The sequence below is a fragment of the Manis pentadactyla genome, chromosome 10 (assembly GCF_030020395.1).
Source record: "Manis pentadactyla isolate mManPen7 chromosome 10, mManPen7.hap1, whole genome shotgun sequence".
In the NCBI taxonomy this organism is placed as follows: Eukaryota; Metazoa; Chordata; class Mammalia; order Pholidota; family Manidae; genus Manis; species Manis pentadactyla.
The window spans coordinates 34,683,931-34,707,831 of NC_080028.1; the positions used below are offsets into that span (position 1 = coordinate 34,683,931).

General features: G+C 40.5%; 1 protein-coding gene, 1 long non-coding RNA gene and 1 pseudogene across 4 annotated transcripts; 2 read left to right on the top strand and 1 right to left on the bottom strand.

Moving 5' to 3' along the window:
• LOC130679254 (centrosomal protein of 290 kDa-like) overlaps positions 1-6,309 on the bottom strand; it is a 35,277-nt pseudogene extending 28,968 nt beyond the window's left edge.
• A 388-nt stretch (positions 6,310-6,697) lies between these two features.
• Positions 6,698-16,871, top strand: LOC130678991 (dual specificity tyrosine-phosphorylation-regulated kinase 2-like). 3 transcript variants are annotated; one of them, XM_057486584.1, is made up of 3 exons: positions 6,698-7,143; positions 7,634-7,782; positions 14,194-16,871. In XM_057486584.1, the coding sequence occupies exons 1-3, from the start codon at positions 7,095-7,097 to the stop codon at positions 14,365-14,367; spliced, it is 372 nt and encodes a 123-aa protein (XP_057342567.1). In that variant the 5' UTR covers positions 6,698-7,094; the 3' UTR covers positions 14,368-16,871. The 3 variants fall into 3 exon arrangements, with proteins under 3 accessions (XP_057342567.1, XP_057342570.1, XP_057342568.1); XM_057486587.1 differs by lacking the exon at positions 14,194-16,871 and adding an exon at positions 8,993-11,385; XM_057486585.1 differs by having other exon boundaries at positions 6,700-7,143; positions 14,263-16,871.
• Positions 16,872-17,039: 168 nt separating this feature from the next.
• Positions 17,040-18,513, top strand: LOC130679015 (uncharacterized). Its single transcript, XR_008992014.1, has 2 exons — positions 17,040-17,515; positions 17,572-18,513. It is a non-coding gene; the product is annotated as an uncharacterized LOC130679015 (long non-coding RNA).
• Positions 18,514-23,901: the final 5,388 nt, after the last annotated feature.

A 23,901-nucleotide genomic window follows, 5' to 3' on the forward strand; every position in this document is an offset into this window, starting at 1 on the left:
TCATTAAATATTATTTGGCTATTGTAAGTATGATGTAAAAAATAAGGTTAAATTGATTAAACTCGGGTGACAGTTCAGTTACTGCATGTGTACTTCATTTATTTATAATATTATCACACATTAGAAACTTCATTGTTATGATGAAAATGAAATTGAATTAAGGTAATTTATTTAGATCTTGTAGTTTTAAAACTAGAAATGTCTGATAGTGCTGGATTTAGAAAAGAAATATAATAAATCATTCATTTTATTTTGGTCCATTGACTTTTATTTTGGTCCACAACACTAGAAGAACAATCCATCCATAAAGGTAAGCTGAGTATAAAAATTCAAATGTTAGGTCCAAGACAATGAATCATTACTATAAAATCTGAAGTTTATTAAAACAAAACAGAAAAAATGCTCACTGTTCAAAGGATTAAGACAAATATTTTAAGTAACTCGGGCAACTCATATAAATGACTAATACTCCAATTACTGAAGAAAATCTAAGTTTCCTCAATTAATTACAAATGTACAATTTTACTTGCAAAGTTACTTTTAAATGTATTTACAATTAATATGTTTAGATGTAAACTAAAATGAAAATATTTCGTTTATATTATTTTCTCTTTAATACAGATTTGATCACCTATTAACCAAATTTAAGACCTCTATTAAACTAAGAAGTAATTTCTAGCTCTCCTTCTAATGCTTGAGCCACCCATAAAATGAATGAACTGAAAACTGATTCAGAGTATACAACATACACTTCAAAATAAAATAGAAATATATAAGGATAAAACATACATCATAAAACTACAAATAAATGCTTTTTGTTTCCTTTCAAGGTCACTTCTACTGATCAGAATGCCCAAAAGTGACAAGTAGTAATTAAATGGGTTGTAAATTCAAATTAGCTATACATGCTTTTCTTCATTGGCTATGAGAAACATTATCGGAGAGTGGAAAAGGAGAATGGAATTACCAACAGATTCATCATTCTACACTTCACCCTTGTTAAAAAATATTTGGAAAATTCCACAAACATACCCAATAATACACTGATCAAAGTGCAAATTGTTCTAATTACCTCTTCTAGTGATTTACAAGTGGCCCGTGTTTCTAGGATTACTCGAACATTCTCCTTAATTTTTCTTAGAGCAATCTCAAGTTGATTTGGAAGGGGTAAACTAGGGTCTGGCATTGATCCTGTAGCCTCTTCAAACTATTAAGATACAACATTAAAAAAACGCAGTTGCAGCATTTAGAAGAACAATATTAATTTGTACAACTAGTATGACAAAACATGGTTAAACACCACTTATATTGGAAATATAAAAAACATTAATTAAAATTCTATCTGACTTCTAAAAAAGTACATGCTACTGAATTAATACCTTTTGTGCTGCACTTAATATTTCATTTTGCTGACGGTCAAAAATGTCTAGTTGATGTTCCAGCACAACTTCTCTTTGATCCCAGGCCATTTGCCTTTCTTCATGAAACTGAAAAGAGAAGGTTCTTTTTTTGTTCATATACACAGACACTCACCTAGCATATAACAGGAACTTTTACATACATTTCTTATTTTTAATCACAGAACAAACCCTTTGAGGTCACTATCATTCTTCTCCTTTTAGGAAGAAAAGGGAAGAAAACTCAGAGAGGGGAAGTAATTTGCCTACGATCGCAGAAGTAGGCACATGTGGGGTCAGACTGTCAGTCCATCCATGTGCCCATCCAGAACATATTTAATGACATGTACCATGTGCCAAGCATTATTCTAGGCAATAAAAACAAAGCAATGAACAAAACCAAATCCCTTTGACCATGGAACGTATATACTAGTGTGGGGTAAACAGTAAATAAATGACTAAGTATGTAGTTTGTCAGAGGGTGATGAGTGCTATAGAGAAAAATGAAGCTAGATAATCCCCACCTGGAGAATCCTGGTGGTAGGATTTACCTGTATGTAGTATACAAGTAAGCAATACACTTGGTGGCTAATGAAGGTCTGTCTCTGTGGTAAGTAAGGCATTTGAGCTAAGACCCGAAGGCAGTGCGAGCATAAATACAGGTATTTCAGTATTAGCTATTTGCCTCCTTAACTCTCGGAGAAGGAATAACAAAATTTCTAAGACAAGCAATCGTGCTGAGTGAATTTCATCTGCCTCCAAAGCCCATGGACTTCATGCTGCACCGAGCTGCCATCTCCTGCTCCATCAGCGAGAGCCAGTAGTAACTTGTAACAGGAAGAAGGCAAATAACCAATAATGAAATAAAAATTAACTTACCAAATAAATTGGGCATTATTCCTTTTAAGTTTAATACTACTATTACAACATAGCTATGCAATTTTAGAAAGCTTTGGAAAATAGGAAACAATATTTCAAACACAATAATAATGGGAAATATATTCACTAAGAGGAATAACATAGTTATCTTTAACTATGATGTTCTTATCTTTAAAATCTTAGCAACAAAACACCAAAATAAATATTAAATGAAACCTTGTTCTGCTGTACAAAATTTTTTGATATTACAAAATCTAAGCACTTCTACTAAAACTATCGCTTAGAAGAATCTCATTTTATTTTTATAAATAGGCATACAAACCATCAATACTCCTAATTTCAGGAGTCTAAATTAATAAATTATAATTGGAATTTTTATTTCTTCCTCTAGACTGCTGATTGTATGGTCATATTCAGAAATTATATTATTCAAATATTTTATTTCTTCTTTATCCTTGATTAATTCTCGATTTAGTTTAAGCTCTTGAAGATGAAGTTCTTCTATTTTCATATGCCAATTGATTACCTAAAAATGTATAAATTACATATACAAATGTAAATACTACATATATAATATATATCTGTATTGATTAAAATGATTTAAATTGAAATTAATGGATATCCTATAATAAAGAAATAAAACTCCTTAATTGAGCCACATGGCAGTTTATTTAGAAATTTCATAGACTTTTCTAAGATATGTGGTGGCTTAGCCTAAAACATCCTTATGTTGGAATGGAGATGACTAAAATTCACTTTCATTTATTTATTTACTTTCATCTATTTATTGGGTACTTATGTAAATATGTAACTTTTCCGCTTAACTCTGACCAAATGAGGGCAAAATTAAATTATACTGAAAAATAACTGTGGGCCTATTACTTATAAGTAATTTTGAACAGATTATGAAGGGTAATCTTATTATGAAGGGTGGAATTCAACTGATAAATATTATGTTTATGAATAATTATAATTAGTATTTAATAAATATACACGGTATTTAAAATTTTTTGATATTACAAAATCTAAGCACTTCTACTAAAACTATCACTTAGAAGAATCTCATTTTATTTTTATAAATAGACATACAAATCATCAATACTCCTAATTTCAGGAATCTAAATTAATAAATTATAATTGGAATTTTTATTGTATGTTAAGTATTTTTCATATAGGCACGTTAAGAACTTAAAATTATTACATAACTTTTGGAAATATTGAACTAAAACAATGTACCTTCTGGGCTCCCCTGGCATCCTTTAATGTGCTTATTAACTCTTCCAGCCCCTTTAATTTTAATTCCATTTCCATGGCTTTGTTCTCCATATTTCTATGTTCTTGCTGAGAATTTTTCATTTCTTGCATTATCTTAAGTTTGTCATTTTGTAACTGAATCATTGTTTTAGAGAACTTCTCCTCTTGTGCCAAGGGTAAGGCTCCACTGAACTGTCGTCGTAGAGACTGAATTGTTTGGGACAGATGTTTTGTTGTTTCTCCCCTCGGAACGGGCATAACAGAGAGCCTGTTCTTTCTCATCGTTTCTGCTCTAAGCGCAAATTATAGGCCTCCACCTTCTGCAGTTTGGATGTGATTGACTCCAACTTACCAAGCGCAGTAGCTTCGCTCACTTGAAGAGAGACAATGTGTTGGTGCAACTTGGCAATCAGCAACTTTTCATCACTGTGCCTAATATAAACAAATATTTGTGGTAAGTTTCAAGTTTTTCCAGTGCAACTTATCATGGATTTAGAAAATCACAACTTACTAAATAAAATTTAAAAGTGTGGTACTTGAAAGACTACAAAAATCTAGCCTTGCTTTAATATGAATGATCAAAAATTTATAAAAGAATCAGAATCAAACATTCTAAATCCAAATCTGGCATCTAATTAATTAACAGTTGCAATATCACTGTTTTTTTTTTTAACTCCCATATGTAAAAAAGAATTCTGGTATTAGACTGGTGTGGACATTTTTTTAATCCTAAATAAATGTATAATGTGAGAATGTGTGAAAAGCTACATATAAATACAAGAGAAAATACTGTTATGAGAGATTTGGTATTTCCCCTCCCCGACTTCAACTTTGATGAGCAGCCAGCACAATGCATTTTGTGGGCATTTAAATGCTTTTTCTGTGTTATGAAATTTCATGGCATTTCAAATTAAAGAGTACTTAATGGTATTTCAAATTAAAAAGTTTTTCAAATCAGGTTATACAATCAGTAATAACAGGAGCTTCTATTTGATATATCCTCTGACTGAAGGTATGAAATCACTCCAATATCTAATGTAAATTTAGGAAAAAGGAACAAATCTGAGTAGAAGAGCCAACCCTGTACACACCTGGTAGTCTGACAGTTGCATTCTGATGGACTCTACTTCCTTTTCCCTGGATTGTTGTTGTGCATCAAAATGTTGACTTGCCTTTTGGCAATATCAGAAATCTCAGTCTACAAAGTGATAAGATATTTCCTGAATGATTAAGTTACATTCTCTAAGTAAATACCAGAATTTCAAATTTCTAGACCTTTGGAAAAGCCATTAGTTTCCAATATCTGTTCTCTATATGAAATACCAAAGTCAAGTTTTCTAAACTGTTTTCATGAAACATAATTCTATGAGAGGTTAACAAGTGGTCTGAAAAAAAAACTCCATTTCCAACATCCTTCCCCCTTGAAAATCATGATTCATAGTATCATATTAAATGTTGAGAAGGTCTAAAGTAAAACATTATCTCAAACTGGACATGTACCGCATCTTCTAATGTATATGGTCAAAGAACACCCCCACACTTTTTTTCATAAGACACTTATTATCATAGTTTGGCATAGCTAGAATAAGATATTAAGTGGGTTTATAACTTAAGAAGTTAATAAAGAAATTTAAAATTCCTAGATTCTCTATGTAGATGTATGTTTTTATTTCTTATTTTAATTTACAAGTTATCAAAAATGTGAAGAAGAAAGATTATACACTTAAACTAGAATTCCAAAAAAAGGGGAGAGCTTGATGGTAAGTTATCAAATTTCTTATATGACTACTGTGATAAGTTTACGCAGGGAAAGTAAAATGCATTTTACTTCTGAGCTGGAATAATTTTAGTTCAGTGTGACAGATAAGTCAGATTTCCTCATATTGATTAAAAACTCATCACCAGTTATCAAAAAACTACCCAAGAGCAAAACCCCTGGGCCATATGGATTTACCGTGGAATTTTATCAGACATATAGAGAAGACATAATACCCATTCTCCTTAAAGTTTTCCAAAAAACAGAAAAGGAGGGAATACCTCCAAACTCATTCTGTGAAGCCAGCATCACACTAATACCAACACCAGGCAAAGACCCCACCAAAAAAGAAAATTACAGACCAATATCCCTCATGAACATAGATGCAAAAATACTCAACAAAATATTAGCAAACTGAATTCAAAAATACATGAAGAGGATCATACACCATGACCAAGTGGGACTCAACTTAGGGATGAAAGGATGGTACAACATTTGAAAATCCATCAACATCATCCACCACATCAACAAAAAGGACAAAAACCACATGAACATCTCCATAGACGCTGAAAAAGCATTCGACAAAATTCAACATCCATTCATGATAAAAACTCTCAACAAAATGGCTATACAGGGCAAGTACCTCAACATAATAAAGGCCATACATGACAAACCCGCAGCCAGCAGCTTCCCCAGCAGCAGTCCACACGCACCTCTGCCTCCCCTTGTCCTAGCGACTGGAGAGCGGTCACTTGGTGTCAGTAAATCGGGGTGGGTGTGCGTGGTGGAGGTGGAGGTGGAAGTGGGAAGGCAGTTCCCTCCTTCGCCTACACTCGGGGTCACCGGGCTACATTGCGGCCCTCTACTGGACTTGACTTACCGAGGTGATTCTTGCACAACTAAGTTATTGAGATGATAAATTGGGGGTGGATGAGCCACTGGGACCAGGGAGGAGGGTGGTATTGTTTGTGAGCAGCCATTAGGTTCGAAAAGCTGCAATAATTTGTGTTTGGGGGCGCCCATGGAAGACGAGGGGTCTTGCAGTGATTTCGCTAGGAGAGGAGCGGTAGGTTTACACGGTAGGGAAAAAGAGGGGTCCTGCAGGGGCTGGAGGCTGGGGAGGAAAAGGTCGTTAGTAGGGGAGCCAAGGTGGGCGATGCAGATGCCGGGTGGGGGGTGAGTGGGGGAGGCAGAGGGCGAGCAGAGGCTGCAGTTTTCCGGGGAGTGGAGGGGTGGCCATGCAGATGATTGGGCCGCGGGGAGGGACTTCTGTGGGAGACCTGGTGCGGGCGGGGTGTACACTCGAGTGTGTGGCTGGGCGGGGGAGGCGGGATCTGGGGGCGGGGCCTGCACCCGCGGTGGCCCGGAGTGGAGGCGGGGTTGTCCTCCCGGGACTCGCCCTGCGCGCGCGCGCGCGCGCGGGAGAGAAAGCCAGTGTGCGCGGGCGCCCGGGCGCCCGCGATCACGGGAGGAGGCTCCGAGCGTGTGGGTCCTGGCGGCGCAGCCCGCTCCTCCGCGCCCTATGTGAGGGAATCAGGGAGGCCAGCGGCGCGCAGGGAAGGGCGATGCATGTGCTCGGGCCGGGGGTTGCTGCAGCCGCCCGAGGAAGAGGAGGACGGCGGCGGCGGCGAGGAGGAGAGCGCGGGGCTCGCGGCGGCGAGCCCGGGCCGAGGGGATACAGCGGACTGTGTGTGTCTGGCTGTAGCGGACGCGAGGCGGCGAGGAGGCGCGGGAGACCCGCGAAAGGGACGACGAGGCGGCGGCGGCGGAGACTGCAGCCCTGAAATGCATTTTCTCCTCCAGCGGCCATGTTAACCAGGAAACCTTCGGCCGCCGCTCCCGCCGCCTACCCGACGGGTAAGGAGGGCCGGGGCCCCCGCGCCGCGCTTTCGCCCCCGGGCCACCCTCGAGGCGCGGACGGCGCGCCCTCGCCTCGGTTCTGCTCATCGTTGCACGCGGGCCGGGAGGCTTCTCCGAGTGGAGCCCTCCGAGCCTGCCGGGCCTCCTCCCGCCCGGGCTTGGCTGGGCCGTCGCGCTCTGCAGTCCAGTCCTTTTCCCGGCCTGCAACGTGGGGCTCCGAGCTCCGGCCCAGCGCGGCTCCCCCGCGGGGTCGCGAACTCTCGCTTGGGCCCTACTGAACTTTGCAGCTGCCCGAGCCCCGCCCGTGGGTGCGCGCTGGGGATCCCCGTCCCAGGCGCCGCGTCGGCCCCCCGGACGGCGGTTTCTAGAGTCGGGGATCTGTCGTAGGGAGAGCGGGGTTTGCTGCCCAGAGGGGCGGGGCGGGGCGACGGGGCCTGGGTGACGCCCCCCTGACCCTCTTTTGTCTCCTCCCGCGCGTGGTTCCCAGGCCAAGGAGGGGACAGCGCCATTCATCAGCTTCAGTCTTCCCCCGGGGCTCGGCGCGGGGCCCCTCGGACCGGAGTGGGGACCGGCCCGCCCTCCCCCATCGCCCTGCCGCCTCTCCGGGCCAGCAACGCTGCCGCCGCAGCCCACACGGTGAGACCAAGCCCGAGGGAGGCCCGGGGGACGGGGTGCGGGAGGGCCCGGGCATAAACACTGGACTTGAGCGGTTCTGACGCCGGGAGAGGAGAGGTCCAAGAGCGAGTGTCTCCACGCCCCTGGCCGGTGGCCACTCCTGGATGCCGTCCTCCGTCTTTTGGGCGAGGAGGCCGAAGCTGCAGCCACAAAGGAAGATCCGTGGCGTGGGTCCCCCACTCCCGCTGCGGAGCCCGCCCACCCCTGCCCTCCTTTTCCTCTGAACTTCCTCCCTGCTGGTTTCCTTCTCTTTTCCCTCCTTTTTCGTCCTTGCTTCCCAGAGCTCCTTTCCCTGTCCGGATAAACATCCCTCGCCCGTCCACCACATTGGGTAGTGGGTATTTATAGAAACAGATCTGTGTTAGGGGACTGCCAGGCCGTCCTGCCTTTCTCTCCCGCTCTCCCTCTCTTAAGTTCTTACTGATTAAGTGGTCAGGGGCCAAGGAGGTAGCACATTTCCACGTTCTGTGCTGGGATCCGAGGCAGCTTTCTGGCAATGCGCTGGGCCTTGCGAACTCCATGAGAGACCCCAGGGCTGGCGGGCTCCCAGGAGCCCAGCGCTAATGAGCGCTGAAGCCTCCAGCTTTGACCAGACACACGTGCCCTGCAAGCTGTTTGTCCTCTGCGGGGCTGGCTACCATCAGTTCCTCTGGAGTGATGAGCTCAGAGACAAGGTTGCTGGCGGCCCTTTTGTTTCTTAGCTCGGGGTCTGTGTTGGCCTTCAAGGCTTTCGCCTGTGGTATTCAGAGCCTGGGAAGGAAGCTGGGCTTTCATCTGCCTAGAACATGTGGCCAGTGGCTTCTGGCAGCGACTCACGAGCTGTGAACTCAACAGAAACTTGCGTGACCCTAAGTTCTGAGTGGCAATGATCACATTCAGTCTACTCCCCTATGCCCCAGCATCTGACAGGCGTCGGTATTGAACTTTATTCACCAAATATTCTGCTACAAACAGGTAAGAAGCCTGACTCTTAAGGGGCTTCTTCTTTAACCCGCAAGGCACTCCTTTTCACATCTCCCCATTTGCTCTGCTTTGTCCAAACTTTGCCCAACATATGGTCAATGCAGGTTGGAAAATCATCATTATCTTTAAAGCCCTAATTATCCATAGGACCCATGCTGTGTGTGTCATCCATTTGACCCTCATGACCCTTATTATCCCCACTTCACAGAGGAAGAAACTGAGGCACAGAGAGGTTAAAGGAAGGTGCTCAAGATAACCACACTGGGGTCAGCTTTCGGATTAAAGCCTATATTTTCCTGAGTCCTGAGCCAGCCTCCCAAGGTAACAAACTTAAATGGGATTCTTGGCTTCTGGACTCAAAGGAGTCTTTCACAGGTTAATATGAATTGTGAATCTCAAAGATGGATCATTTCCTGAGATCATTTGACCCTTCCTTTTTTTATTTCTGGGCATACATGCTAGCATCTGACAGCAGTTTGGGAACGGCTGCTAGGAGGTAATTAAACAGAGCAAGTGATAATATCCTTAATTAATCCAATTCACTCCCTTTCATTTGTACTTATTTCCTTATATTGGCAATAGCTCCAACAGGTCTTCAACAGTCAAATCGCTGGTTATTCCCTCTGACTCTGGAAAGAGCATGAACACCAAAAGGGGCATTTTTCGAAGAGAATCTCATTTTGGGTTACTGCTTTGCACCACTCTGTGATGTGATGCTGCCTGTCACAGCAAAGGGCTGGCATGATTTTTGAACCAGAGTTAAGGCCATTACACACACACACACACACGTCTGATGAATCCTTATTCTATGAAAGTCCTTATTCTATGAAAATGATATCATCAACAACAAAACAATAAAAATAATAGCTGTTGACAGTAAGTGTCAACTATGTGCCAGGTACTGTGTAAACACTGTCCATGCATAATCTCATTTAGTCCTCACAATAACCTTATGAGATAGGTCATATATAATCCCCATTTTACAGGTAAGAGAAACTACCATGTTGGAATCATTACCTCCATTTGTAAATTTTTGAGCAAGTTGATGAAAGTATCACACCCACTGGATAAGCAGAGATCTGCCTTATTGAAAGTCCTTATTCTATGAAAATGATATCAACAACAAAACAATAAAAATAATAGCTGTTGACAGTAAGTGTCAACTATGTGCCAGGTACTGTGTAAACACTGTCCATGCATAATCTCATTTAGTCCTCACAATAACCTTATGAGGTAGGTCATATATAATCCCCATTTTACAGGTAAGAGAAACTGACATTCAGGACAGTTTAATGAAAGGCAATGCTCCCATTTCACAGATATGAAGATCGCGATTCAAGAAGGTTCAATAATTTGCACACCTGAGAAGTGGCAGATCCAGAGTTTGGACTCAGGTCTGTGACTCTGAAGCCATGGTCTTTACTTTGCTCTGTGTTCCCCATTCCTCAGGACTGCAGAACATTAAGAGCAGTCTGATTTTTTTACCTTGACTGCTGAACATCTGGGGTTGATTCTGTTGGGGGCTGTGAGGGCACTGCCAGCCTAAAATCTCCCAAGAAGATGGGCAGGATGCCTGGGTAGTTTTTACCTGGAGGCAACTCTTATCCATAGATAAACAGATTCCCTCCTGGAGATCAAAGGTGTCTGGAACAGCTGATTCATCAACACCTTTGAAATCTGGTGCCAATTTCACAGAGGCAAATTAATTTCTTTAGCTTCTTAGCTGCCGACAGCTTCAACACTCCTAGTGGTTCCAACTGGAAAGTGTTCCCCCTCTTTCTCTGCACCACAGATTCCTAGAGCTGTCTGCATCTTTGGCGACTTATCCATGTAGGGAAGGGTAGTCAAGCTCAACTCAGAAGCTCAACTCATAAGTCCAAGTGGTTAGGTGGTGGTGGTGGTAAGGGCTGAGAATTTTTGTTTCTCTGGAAAGAAGACCGAGTTGAGCTAGTTTCCGGGTTATTGGTGGAGATTTTTGCCACTTAAATGTATATTGTGCAAGGCTAATAACTGAATCCAAACTCAGCATGTTTCATCGTGTTATTTATTTATTTTCTGGATCTATGGCTGTCTTTTTATTGAAAGTATTACAAAAGCATTACACCATGTGTTAAAGGAATGGGATTTGTGGAAAAGCATGAAGTGGTGTCTTGTTAAGCCTGGGGGCATGTTGTCTTGGTACTTTTTCGGCACCTTTTTAGGGACATTGAGAAACAAAGTCCCCAAGAAAGGCAATTTTTACCTAGGGAGCATTCCATCGTATTAGGAATTCCAAAGCACATTTCAAGGGGAAGAAATGGAAGCTTGTGGAGGTATTTGGAGGCATTCCTGATTCATGGGGACTTTTGCTTTTCTGAAAGGTGGGATCTAGGATTGGGTGCAAGGCACCTTTCTATACATCATCTCACTGGTTTCAGAAACAGCCTACCATGTTGGAATCATTACCTCCATTTGTAAAACAAGGAAACTGAAATTCAGAATTTTTGAGCAAGTTGATGAAAGTATCACACCCACTGGATAAGCAGAGATCTGCCTTATTGAAAGTCCTTATTCTATGAAAATGATATCATCAACAACAAAACAATAAAAATAATAGCTGTTGACAGTAAGTGTCAACTATGTGCCAGGTACTGTGTAAACACTGTCCGTGCATAATCTCATTTAGTCCTCACAATAACCTTATGAGGTAGGTCATATATAATCCCCATTTTACAGGTAAGAGAAACTGACATTCAGAACAGTTGCATAATTGACTCAGGGCTCCTCGTTTGGAAATACCAGAGACAGGGCTTGAATACATACATCCCTGTGGAATACCAGTGCTGCAAAGACTCGAACTGACTGACTCCTGCTCAACTCAAATCGTGCCAAATCACAGTTCAACGCAGAACTGGGGGGTCATCTCATGGAATTCCCATCTGACAGAGGATCGGCTGGGACTTAAGGAGACCCCCTCATGTCTCTATTCATTTCTCAAAGGGAAGATGTGGCCATTTAAAGGAGAAAGATCTGGACTTGGCTCTCTTCCTTTTACCAGCCAAGACTGCTCACTCTTCCCCAAGTCTGTTGCCCCTTACTGAGGGGCTGACTCAGAACCCCAACCCTTAGCACAGAGAGGCAGCCACAGCTGGGCCCTGGCCCAGGCCAGCCTTTGTGCCCCACCCTTCATGCCTGTCTTGGGAACAGTCACCATCAGCAGACCCCCCACCATTGCGGGGAGGGTTTATTGAGCTATTGCTGGCCTGGCTTGCCCTTATCATTCATGCCTTGCATCCAAGCCCTGGCCCCAGATCTGGCAAGAGAGGTCTGGTTTCCAGTTTGAATGTAGTCTCATGCTGGTTAGCCCCACTTTCTGGGGAAGCCATTGACAGTGGCCAGTGAAGACCATTTCCTGGGCATTTCTTATTTCCTTTGTGTTTTTTTTCTCTTCTCTGTCCTCACTGCCTTCCTTGTATTTGTAAAAATGCAGATTCCTAGGCCCCACTCTGAGAGGGTCTGATTCAGCGAATGTGGGTTATCTGTATTTGGAAGAGCCCCTGGGAGATCCCAATGCAGATGGTCCAGGAACTGAACTTTGGAAGGTTTTGACCTACACGACAAGGTCCAAACTCCTTCGTATGTATCTTTGTCTGCTTGGGCTGCCAAAGCTGGGTGGCTTAAATAACAGCATCTGTTTTCTCCTAGTTGGGAGTTCAAGACCAGGGTTCAGTTGATTCTGTTTTTGGTGAGATCTCTTCCTGACTTGCTTGCAGATGGTATGTTTTCACGGGGTCCTTTCCTTGGTGTATGTGCAAGAAGAGATAGAGAGATAGAGATAGAAATGGAATAGAGAGAGAGAGGGAGATAACCTCCTAAATAAATGAAATAACCTCCTAAATAAATGGCCTTTGAAGCTCTAGAAACTTTCTCCCTAAATGCATCTTTGAAATATACGTCCTCCAGAGTTGTGTTGTAGAATTCAAATATAATCATGCTATTTTTTCTATGAAAACAATAACAAAAAAACCCTTTGTTTATTTCTCTGTAGACTACTACTACTGTTACTACAATTTTCACCACTATATTTCCTTTTCCTATGTATAAACTGTAATTACCACTACTAACTATTGCTACTACTACTATTATTTCTAACTAACATTTATTGAACATGTATTATGTGCCAGACATAAATGTATACTGCTTAAAAACATGGACTTTGGATTAGACAGATCTTTGTTTTAATCATACTCTACCCACTTACTTGAAAATCATTTTATCTCAGTTTCCTCTATGGTAAAATATGGATAGTAATATCTAAAGTATAACAGTATTTTCTAAAAACTGGGATAATCCATGCAAAGCACAACAGTTGTATATAGTAAATACTTGCTAGATAGTTATTACAGTGTCTTTCAGTTAAAGCTCGATTCTGCATTTTATCCTCACTTGACAAGTAGAGAAATTAGAGTTCAGATATTAAATATCAGAGATGATAAGCCCAAATTCACACAGCTGGGTCCAGCTAGAAAACACAGCCACAGTCTCTACCATCTCTGTGTGCCATATCCCTTAGTGTGCATTTGACATTGTGGGGACCAATGGCAGGCTGCCCCAAGATTTGCCACTGTGACACGAAGATTTTTTTAGCTGCAAGCCATCAAGGCCCAAAATCGGGTGTGGTTTTGACACCACTCCCCATCCCTCCCCCCTCAAAAAAAATACTGCATGAAGAGCCTCAGGAGATGGGCAAAGCCGGAGGCAAGGGGAAACAGCAGCAGCAAAGGAAAGAGGAGCAGATTCATTACATATTCAGGGATAATGAGGGGTCTGCTGTGAGGAGAGACAAGAATAAGTTCATGAGGTCCAGGAAGAGGATTGGAGGAAAAGGTTAGAAGGTAAACCTGGGAAGCCCCATACAGCTAGTTTTTTTAATGTTGCTGGGGAGGAGGAAATTTCCTCTACCCCTTCAAGGTTCTTCTAGCTGGTCTAAGAATCAAACTGACACATGAGACAGACTAACAGTAGAAAAAACAAAGCTTAATTACGTATAGACATGGGTTCCAAAGACAGTGAGGGAGAAGGAGATTACTTCATCCTGGACCAGGGGGTAGGCTTGACACTTCAAAGGAAAAGGGAAGCAACTCACAGGAATATGAAAAGATTAAATGTTTGATAAACAAAATACTTGATGGGCCACACAGAACCAATGGGGTGCAAAGAGGAATTCTAACAGACTCAGCCACATCCCTCCATCTCTACCACACCTCGTTAACGTTATAGCAAAGCCGTCTACAGTGATAGCTCCTGGAGCTGTTCCTCCATCTACATTTGATATACATCAATTTTTTTTCCTACAAAATGATACAGATTAAGATGAAGCCTTCTTGGGTTCACCTTCTCTCCCACTTTCTGGTGCACTTCTGTTTATAGGAGCACGCTAGATGCGGAGAGTTACATATGGCCGGCTGTTTGCTGACACTCTCGCTCTCCTTCTCCCAGCTTAGAGCCGCCGAGGAAGTGCCTGTCAGGCAGTGGCTCCGTGTCCAAACTCCTCGTCTCTCTAGGAGCAGCCTTGTGACTGTTTCTCCTCGGTGGAATGATTGAAGTCACTTCTTACCAAAGCTCTTAAGAAGCAGATGTGCTCACTCTACATCTCTTTTCCCTTCTGTGGGCAAGGTCCTAAAAGATGTTCATTTTTTTTTGGATGTCAGACTTTAAAAATTGCAGGGGTCTGAATCACTGAATCACTTCATGAAGGAATATATGATGGCAAGAAAATGTGCACTGGACTGTCATATGAGCAAGAAATAAAAATTATTGGGTTAAGCCACTGAAATTTTAGAATTTTTTTGTTAATCTAGTCATTCAAATTAATTACCTAATTAATATTTTGTTTTCATAGATATGTTGCTTGAATTTAATTAATCCTTTGTTATACCTGTGTTTCCCAAATTATGCTAATTAATCCAATATTTAGTCTTTTCTATTTTGCCCCAATTACCTTAATTAATTCAAATATTTTAAAGTTTACTTTCTAATTAATACAATTTTTGTTTTTATAGCTATAAAAAAATTAATAAAATTTTGCATTTGTATCTTTTTAAAGAAAGTATATCTGAAATATATAATGTCAGTATTGACCTATGAATTATTTTTTTCACAGAGGAGTAGGTTTTGAAATTTTCCATGTTGATAACAGGTATGATATATATATATATATATATGTATAAAAATATGTATAAAGATAAATATATACATATGTATATATGTATAAAATAAAGGTCACTTATAAAATGTATAAAAATAGATTATTTCTCTTAACTTATATAGAATTCTATTTTATGAATATTAGTCATGGTATTTATTCATTTCTAATGAATATTTAGGTGGCTTTCTTTTTCCTTTGTGTTATGCTGTCATAAATTCTATTATGCTTTCCAATACACATGAATAGCTTTCTACAGTTTCCTTGAGCATAAATGCAAGAACCATTCCAGGATATATGCCTATATTTAGAATTCCATTTTAATGTTTTATTGCCATATTGCAATATCCAAAATGCTTGTTCCAGTTTATTTCTCCAGCAATGTATAGTGTTCCCATTTCCCTGCATCCTTGCTAACATCACCATTCTTGATAATTTCATGGTGATTCTTGTTCGAATTTTCATTTTTCAAATAGCTGAGTATTTTGTTAGTCTATTTGGTTTTCCTCTTACGATTATTATCTGTTCATATTCTTTGTCCATTTTCTGTGGGCTTATTCTTCATTTTCTAGTAGATTTTTGAAGGTTTCAAAAATATTCTGTGTATGAATTTGGTTACCTCTGTCTTTTGTGTCTCTTACTTCAATGTTGATTATGTGTTTTTATTGACTATACACTTTTAATTTTGATGTAAAATTTATCAAATGTGTTTTTATCATTTTTCTTTTTGATTTTTATAAAAGAAAATCTTCCTTACCACCAGTATTATGAATTTATTTCTATATTTTCTTCTAATGTGTAAAATTCTATATTTTACATATATATCTTAATCTAGCTGGGCCTTGTTAAGGTAGAGATCTATATTTTTTCCATGTAGAACACCAACAATTGAATAAGTCTTCATTTTGTCTCTGATTTGTAATGCTGTCCCCACCACTGTCTAGCTGTGTGACTTGGTCAAGTTAATGTGTCTGTAAAATGGTAATAATAATACTTTCCTCATAGGGTTATTGTGAGTTATAAATTATGTGTGTATTTATGTGTGCATATGGTTACTACTATGTATAAGTCATTATTGCATTATGTCATATTGATGATCCTATTCTTTGGAAGTAAGCATTTACTTAAAAGTAAGCATTTACTTAAAAATCATTAGATGAAGAGCATATAATTTTAGGGGCAGTGTATATTTTCATGATCTATCAGCCCAAGAGTTCGTCCCTTCAAGAGCCAGCACTTTAATCTTGCCCTGCTCATTTGACATAAAGGAAGCACAGTTTGACAGAGAAAATATATATAAACTACATAAAAATCTGTTGTGTACAGAAACACTGTAAGCATGATAATTTCTTTAAAGAAATATTTTTCTTTAGCATAAATGAAAATAGCAGTTGACACAATGTCAAAATGCCCAGCCCTTCAATTTCAGAAGCACTAAGAGAAGCCAGCAATTAATTCTGAATTTGACCCAGTGGTGGAAATTACAGATGGAGAAGACACCATTCAGAAAAATTGGGCTCATTTGACTCTTCCTTTTTTAAGAATAAAGATGTGAACCTAGGTCTATCTGCCTTCAAAAATGAGCTCTAACTATACACTTGTATAGGAAGAAAGGAAGATCCCCACTTGTGTATAGAATGTGAAAATTACACGAGATGATGCATCAGAAGGATTTAGGTTTGAGTCCTGCCTGTGTGGCTAACAGACCTGTGACCTTGCCTACTTTGCTTCTCACTAAATTGGGAACAACAACAATGACCTTCTAAGGTTGTTGGGAAAATTAAGATAATAGTTGTGATGCTCTTGACATGTCCAGTGCCTATCAATGTTAGTTTTTATCTTCTTTCCTGAGAAATCATGTAGCCTGTATGATTAGCAATTAGATTAAACTATCTCCAGCTTCTTTGTGCAAATCATTTCTACAGGAAAATTGGGCTTATTTGATTCTACCATTTTTAAGAATAAAAAATTGCAGCAAAATAAAGGATGACTGAGACTTGGAGACAGAAATAGCAGCCTAATTCTGAGCACATATAAAAACACATGTGCATGTGCGCACACACATCTGCTGTCCTAGATATTGTCCCTCGACTCAGTCCTAGGTTCTGTTTCTTTATTAGATCTCATTCCCAGATTACTGAAATGTCAGGCCTGGAATGATTCAAACTTTAGCCAGTATCAAAAATTCTAGAATGACAAGACAATGTCATGGTATTATGTTATGATGTTATATTTATGGCATAACTTAATTATAGGTACTAGCAAACAGGTGTGGAAAGTATTTGAAGAGAAGTTTCCCTGTCATACATATGAAAATACAATTTTAAAACTCCTCTTTAGTCAAGAATAAACTTGGGATGGTTGCCCTGACTCAGGTCACAGGGAGCCTCAGTTATACCTCAAGATCCAGTGTGATCCAAGAGACAGTATTTAGAGTATAAAGCCAGCAGGATAGTCTAAATATGGGATGATGACTGTCAGCCCGATTTGTATTCTCGGAGAACACAGTGCACATCATTTCAGAATTACAAACTTGTGAAATGGAACGTTTTAAAGAATTACAAACTTGTAATAAATAATACAAACTTGTAATAAAAAAGCAGAATACCTGCTAACTGCTTCAGGAATCGTAAACCACAATCTGAGGTAAATTGCCCAAGCAGCAATAATGAGATTTTTTATGGATGCTGAAGCAAAAAAACTTCTGAGCCTGTGTTTGCACTCAGTGATATGTATATTTTTGGGGACATTTCTGATGAGTTAGATCACATTTGCATGTCAGAGTTGCAGTTTTTGCATACAGCACAGGTGAGTTCACAGCTGATTTTTTAGACATTTATTGCAAGTATTATGTCACTTTATAACCACAGCTCTTTCAGCTGAAATCCAGTTTATACATATTCAGTGTACATTTCTCTTTTTCATTTAGGAGTCCCCCGAATTGGAATTGGAACTCTGTGTGTGTATGTGTGTGAGTAATTTTTAGCTAAATACAAAGAGAATGTCTTTCAATATATTTCATGTGACTAGGTACACTAAAGGCGCAGGAAAGGGTTACCTAGTGGAGGCTTGAGGCCAGGTAATGATGTGCTGCCAGGAAGCGTCAGTGTTTCAGTTTACGTGGTAATTCCATTTTCAGGTGGGGCACCAAAATGGGGATTGCTTTCCTAGTAAAAGGCTTGGATTATAGTTTCACTCATCAATAATGTGAGTACTGAATAATAAGAAATTGGTGATTTTGCCAGGAGTTGGGAGAAAATAAGCACCATTAGAAATGCAATGGACTGTTTTTAATGAGCAAGTTGAGCAAGTACATCATTACAGGTGGAAAACAAGGACCCTGATCTTCATAAGGTGGAAACATCATGAAACACAAGAGGAATCAGAAGGATGGGGATGATGCACAAAGAGAGAGGATACAGGCAGCATCTGCGTCCCAACAGAGACTGAGCTTTCCTCTGTGACACGCGCTCCACTGTGTACCATTCAGGGTAGTCTGTGTATTAAGTAGCCATTTAGTAAATATATATATTTAGTTAAGTATACATTTCTTGTCTCATAGCATGGATTCAGTCATTCTCAACTAATGTGTATTTCCACAAAAAACCCAAGGAGCAAGTCCCTTTGCCCAGACCAGGAACGAGCCTCATGTTAGGATATGCTCTATATTGCACGTTAATAACCAGATATGTGCCCCTAGCCACGTCCAGCATGCATTTTCTGGTAGCGTCAAGCAGTGTCTTCTGCATATTTGAAGGCTAAGTAAGAAAATGAACTACTGCTTTGCTATACCAAGGGTGAAATGTACCACAATCATGCTACTCTGTGTTACATAAGGAAAACCCTGGAGTCACTCTTGAGTCTGGTCCCTCCTTCATTCCTACCACAGGACAGTCTATCAAGCTCCATACGCTCCGCCTCAAAAGCGTGACCCAAATTGACCACTTCTTGCTAATTCTGCTGCCACCATCCCTGACCAGATGATCCTACAGCAGGCCCCCGAGTGGTCTCTTGAATTCTGCTATTGCCCCTATATTCTTTTTTCTTTATTGAGTCAAATTTTATTTTTCATTAAAACTTTAAAAATAAATTGTATATATATAAAGGATGCAACATGATGTTTTGATATAAATATAGTGAAATAATTACTACTCAAACTAATTAATTTATCCGTCTCAGACTTTGCCAGTGTGTATGTGTGTGTGTGTGTGTGTGTGTGTGTGTGTGTGTGTGTGTGTTGGTAAGAGCCCCTGCAATGGACTCTCTTAGCAAATGTCCAGTATACATTTTTTGTTTTTTCCCCACACAGCAACTGAAGTGATATTTTTAAAAATAACAATCATATTGTGTCACTTCTCTCAAAGTCTTCCAGCGGCTTTCCATTATAATTTCAGTGCACCTCGAACTCTTTGCTAGGGGCCCAGAAGGCTCTTGGTGTTCTGGCCCTGCCCCCCTCTCGTCAGCCCTTCTCCCTCCCTCCCTGACTCACTGCTGTGCAGCCACAGGGTCCTGCCCCTGTCTTGTGACATGGCATTCCCACTCCCTTCTTCAGATCTTTGTACTAGGGGTCTCCTCTGCCCTCACTGTACCCCTCCAAGACCTTCTTTACTTGACTGCCTTCACCTCAGTATTCTTGTCTCAGTGGAAATCTCACCTCCTCTGAAAATGGTTTTCCCACTTGCCACGTTGTAGCAGCCACAGACAGACAGCACACACACTCCCCTACCCCACTCCCTGGGTTTGTTGCCTGCATAGGAGTGGTTACTGTGAAAAGCTATTCTATGCGGTACATGCATTTGCGCACATACGTGATTGGTATCTATCATGCCTCTCCCTCCTCAACAGAATATGAGCTTTGTGATGGCAGAGACTTTGTCTTCTTTACTACATTCCAGCACTGAAAACACATATGGGCACATAGTTTGATGTATGTGGCAGATAACCAGTAGCCTGAAAATACTTGAGTCATGTGTAGATCATATTTTATAAAGAGAGGAAATTTTAACTTCCTACAGATTCTTTCCTGGGGGGGGCAGAGTATTTGTATGGAAGACATACTTTTATAAGTCATTGCTGTGGCCAGTGAGGCCTTGAGGACATCCTTAAGCAATAAAAATAGTTGCTAAGTTGCTATACATGAAGCAAAGAAGGATTCACTTTATTCCTCAAAGAAAGGAGAAGGAAATGAAGACAGAGAAGGCCTGAGAGAGAAGTGAGAAGACTGAAGGCTAAACGGTCCACAGCACTGCTCATCTTTCTGTGGTCTGCATATATCCATTTGGATTTGTGAAATGCTTGCTAGAAATGGTTTCAATGCAGAGAGCAGGGCAGAGGTCTATTTGACATCTGCATCAACACAACGGGCCAAGACTTGGAAGTAGGAGTCGCCATGAGAAAATAAGTCTCTGAAAAGATAATGAAATCTAGAGAGAAGGTTCAGACTTTGCCAGGTCACAGAATTGGAATGAATCTAAATATACACTACTTCAAGCTCCCAGAGGCAAAGGGCCTCAAGTCCTACCTAAACTTCATTTACATTTCACATATGGTAATGCTAACACAAGGTCCACTACGTGCTTCCAATGGCCGATCATGAATTCTGCCACAATGTGAGCTTGCAGGCAGGTGTCTGTTTTCACAATGACACAGCCTGCTGCCACTCCTTAATGGGAGACCAGTGTCCTCTCATACTTATGAGCCAGTCATATATGTCTTTTGAGATGGTTAAAGTATGTGTTGGAGCACCCCTTCCCCCCCTCCCACAAACTGCCTTTTTTAATGCATGTTTAGAAACTGATATCTTTGGGTATTTCCAGAGTTAACAGTTTTGAAATATGTGTAATAAAAACTGTGAATGTTTAGGAAAGCGGTTATTAGCTATAAGTTTAAAAAAGTATGTTTCAAAAGCCCTACTTGGTTCTGAAGGCCAGCGAATACATGCACATGCATATTGAAGTCTATGGAACATATTATATATATTTGATGGGTATTTCTGAGATTTTTTTTTCTGAGAATTTTTAAATTCATAAGACATAAAAAAGTCCAAGATCAAGGTGTCAGAGGTTTGGTTTCTTCTGAGGCCTCTCTCCCTGGACTTCTCACATGGGCTTTCCTCTCTGTGGGTCTGCGTCCAAATTCTCCCTTCATATAAGGACATCAGTCATATTGGATTAGGGCCCACCCTAGGGACCACATTTTAACTAAATTGTCTCTTTAAAGTCCTTTTCTGTAAGTACATTTACATTCTGAGGTACTGGGGGTCAGGGCTTCAATGTATGCATTTGGGTGGGGGGATACAGTTCAGCTCAGAACAGGTATGCAGGAGCTTCTCTTTAACCAAATGTTTCACCTTTTCACATGACTGAACTTGTTAAAACTGTCAATAAATCACCAAAAATATTTGGCTTGAGTTCAAAGTATCCTTCTGTCTGCCCAGTTGGCTGTGAAAAACCAGAATTATGGCCAGGCAACAGACAGATGGCTTCCTGAATTGAACTGACTCAAATCAAAAACACCAAAAACATATTCATTGTACAGTTTTGCTGTTTAGTTGTACTGCAGCTCTCCACTAAAAAGTGCACAATGTAATAACATACATATTGCCTATGTCAGCCATAATGAATAAACTTGACAGATTAAGTTTCAAATGTACATAAGGTCTTCATTTAGGAATTTTTATTTCTCTTTAAGGGAAACATGAATTTTGAGGTCATTCCTATGTTGTGGAAAGCATCATTATTTTACTAAATAACAGATTCAGAGCATTCAATGTTTTTGCCTTCACGAATGCTGTGAAATCCTGACACCCTGAGTGTAACTCCGGGGAAAGGATATCCTGGGGCAAAATACCTCTAAAACCGAAATCAGTCAGAGGGAGAAATAAAGTTTAAAACCCGTTTATTGCTTACAAACTGCAGTCTGGGGCTCTCTCTCTCTCCTACTCCAGCAGAAGCAAGCAAGCCCTCCCCCTCACCTCTCAGGTTCAGAGAAGCCCTTGGTTGCCCAGGTAATCACCCATTGATATGGAGATGAACTATTTTGCACCCCTGAGGAATGCCTGTTGATATGCAGACTGCACTAAAGCCAGGCTAGATATTCTGGAAATATTACAACTTTACCCACACTGAGTGATACCTATTTCTACTGATGTGCACAGCTGCAATGGTGAGAAAATAGAAAAAAAATTCCCACTGTTCAAGAGATTTTGAATATTTCAAGAGCACTCCCTTCTGGTTGGAATTCCCATGCCAGGATTTACTTTGTAATGTTAAGCTGATAAAAGATGAATTTGTCATTATGATATGGAAATTAATTTGCCATGACTGAATTGTTCCTACCACTTGAGGGTTTCTCAAAAGAGAATAATGGGGACTCTCTTGTCCCCTCCTGGCGTGAGCTGGGAGCTCTGTCCTTTCACTTTTATCTCTAAATAAAAGCCTGTACCTCGCTCTCCTAAAAAAAAAAAAAAAAAAAAAGAGAGAATACTGAAAACCAGAATCTAATCATTAAGTGCCAGCTTCAAGTATCTTTTCAATGGGAATTTTATTCGTAGGCACAACAAATTGGACAATCAATGAATAATAGGAGCTACTTATCTCTTATTAGAGGCTGAGAACTTTGTATCCTGTGCACTGAGGAGGATTCATGTCAATATGATTTCCATGAGTTTTGAGGTTTCTTAGACAGTGTTCCTTAGAAGTATGGTTGGCTCACAAACCATACATATAAGGTGAGATAGTCTTCCTTTACCAGAAATCTCTATGACATATGGGTCTTCCCTAAGGTACTTTATATACCTCGTGTCTTCAAGTGTGGTTACTAGGTATATATGCCTTACTTGGCCTTTTTAGCTTGAGCTCAGAGAGGCAGGGACTTTTCCTTATTCACCAGTCGGTCAAACCCTGGGCATTACAATATCCCCCCAGAGCACTTGTGTGCTCTTCCTGTGTGGCTGTTAGCCTACTGTTTTATGATTTCCCCTACATAAATACTCATCTATTCTACTATCCTGCAAACTCCTGAGGGCAAACTTGCTCACCCTTGCGTAGTGCCTACTCCTGGGACCACAGCTATCATTGGCTGAGCACTTACTGCTAAATACTTTCTCCTCAGCAGCTGGAAGATACATTATTCTTTTCAATGTACAGATAAGGAAAGGAAAGTTTAGGAAGGGTTACAACTTTGCCCAAGGCTATACAGCTAGTACTTTGTTTCTGAAGAGCAGTACTGGTTTTGAACAGCATATTTCTAGAATTACATGCCCTAGGGACTACCTTTGTTGACTTGTCTTTGAGAATCATAGAAACTTTTAGAAGTTACTGGTTCTAAGTAATTCTGTTTTGCCACTATTGCCAACAAAATAGCTGGTTTGCCAGTTAATTACGTCAAGATTTTATTTTATCAGATGGCAAGAAGAAGAATATGAAAAGGAAACTGATGGATAACTGGGATTTTTGTTGTTGTTGTTCTTTTCTTTCATATCAAGCAAAGCACTAGTCCTGTAGTACCAGATATATAGGATTTTTATAGAAATTTCTGGAAAGAGGGAGACTACAAAACTCCAGGACATGATGATCTCCAAGTGGTGCAAAACAGTAAATCCAGTCAAGTGCTGCTCTCAGTCCTTCCCTTCTTTGAGATGGTGCTGGCCTCTCGGATTAAGGACAGGGGTGTGGTGGGGCAACTCTGCATGGAAGCAACCATTCCCCCCATCCCCCATCCCCATGCACAGCATGTCACCCAGATTTTCAGCAAAAGATCACAGAGCTTTTAACTCCCACACCCATGGACACTTGGAGAAATCTAAGTAAATAAAGAGTAAGTTAAAAGTAATACTGTCTTGTGCTTCAAAAACATCCACAAATTGTTCTGGAAGAAAAAAGAAAAACAGAGCCACTGAAGTTGGGAAAGATCTGGGGACAGACAGATTTCCA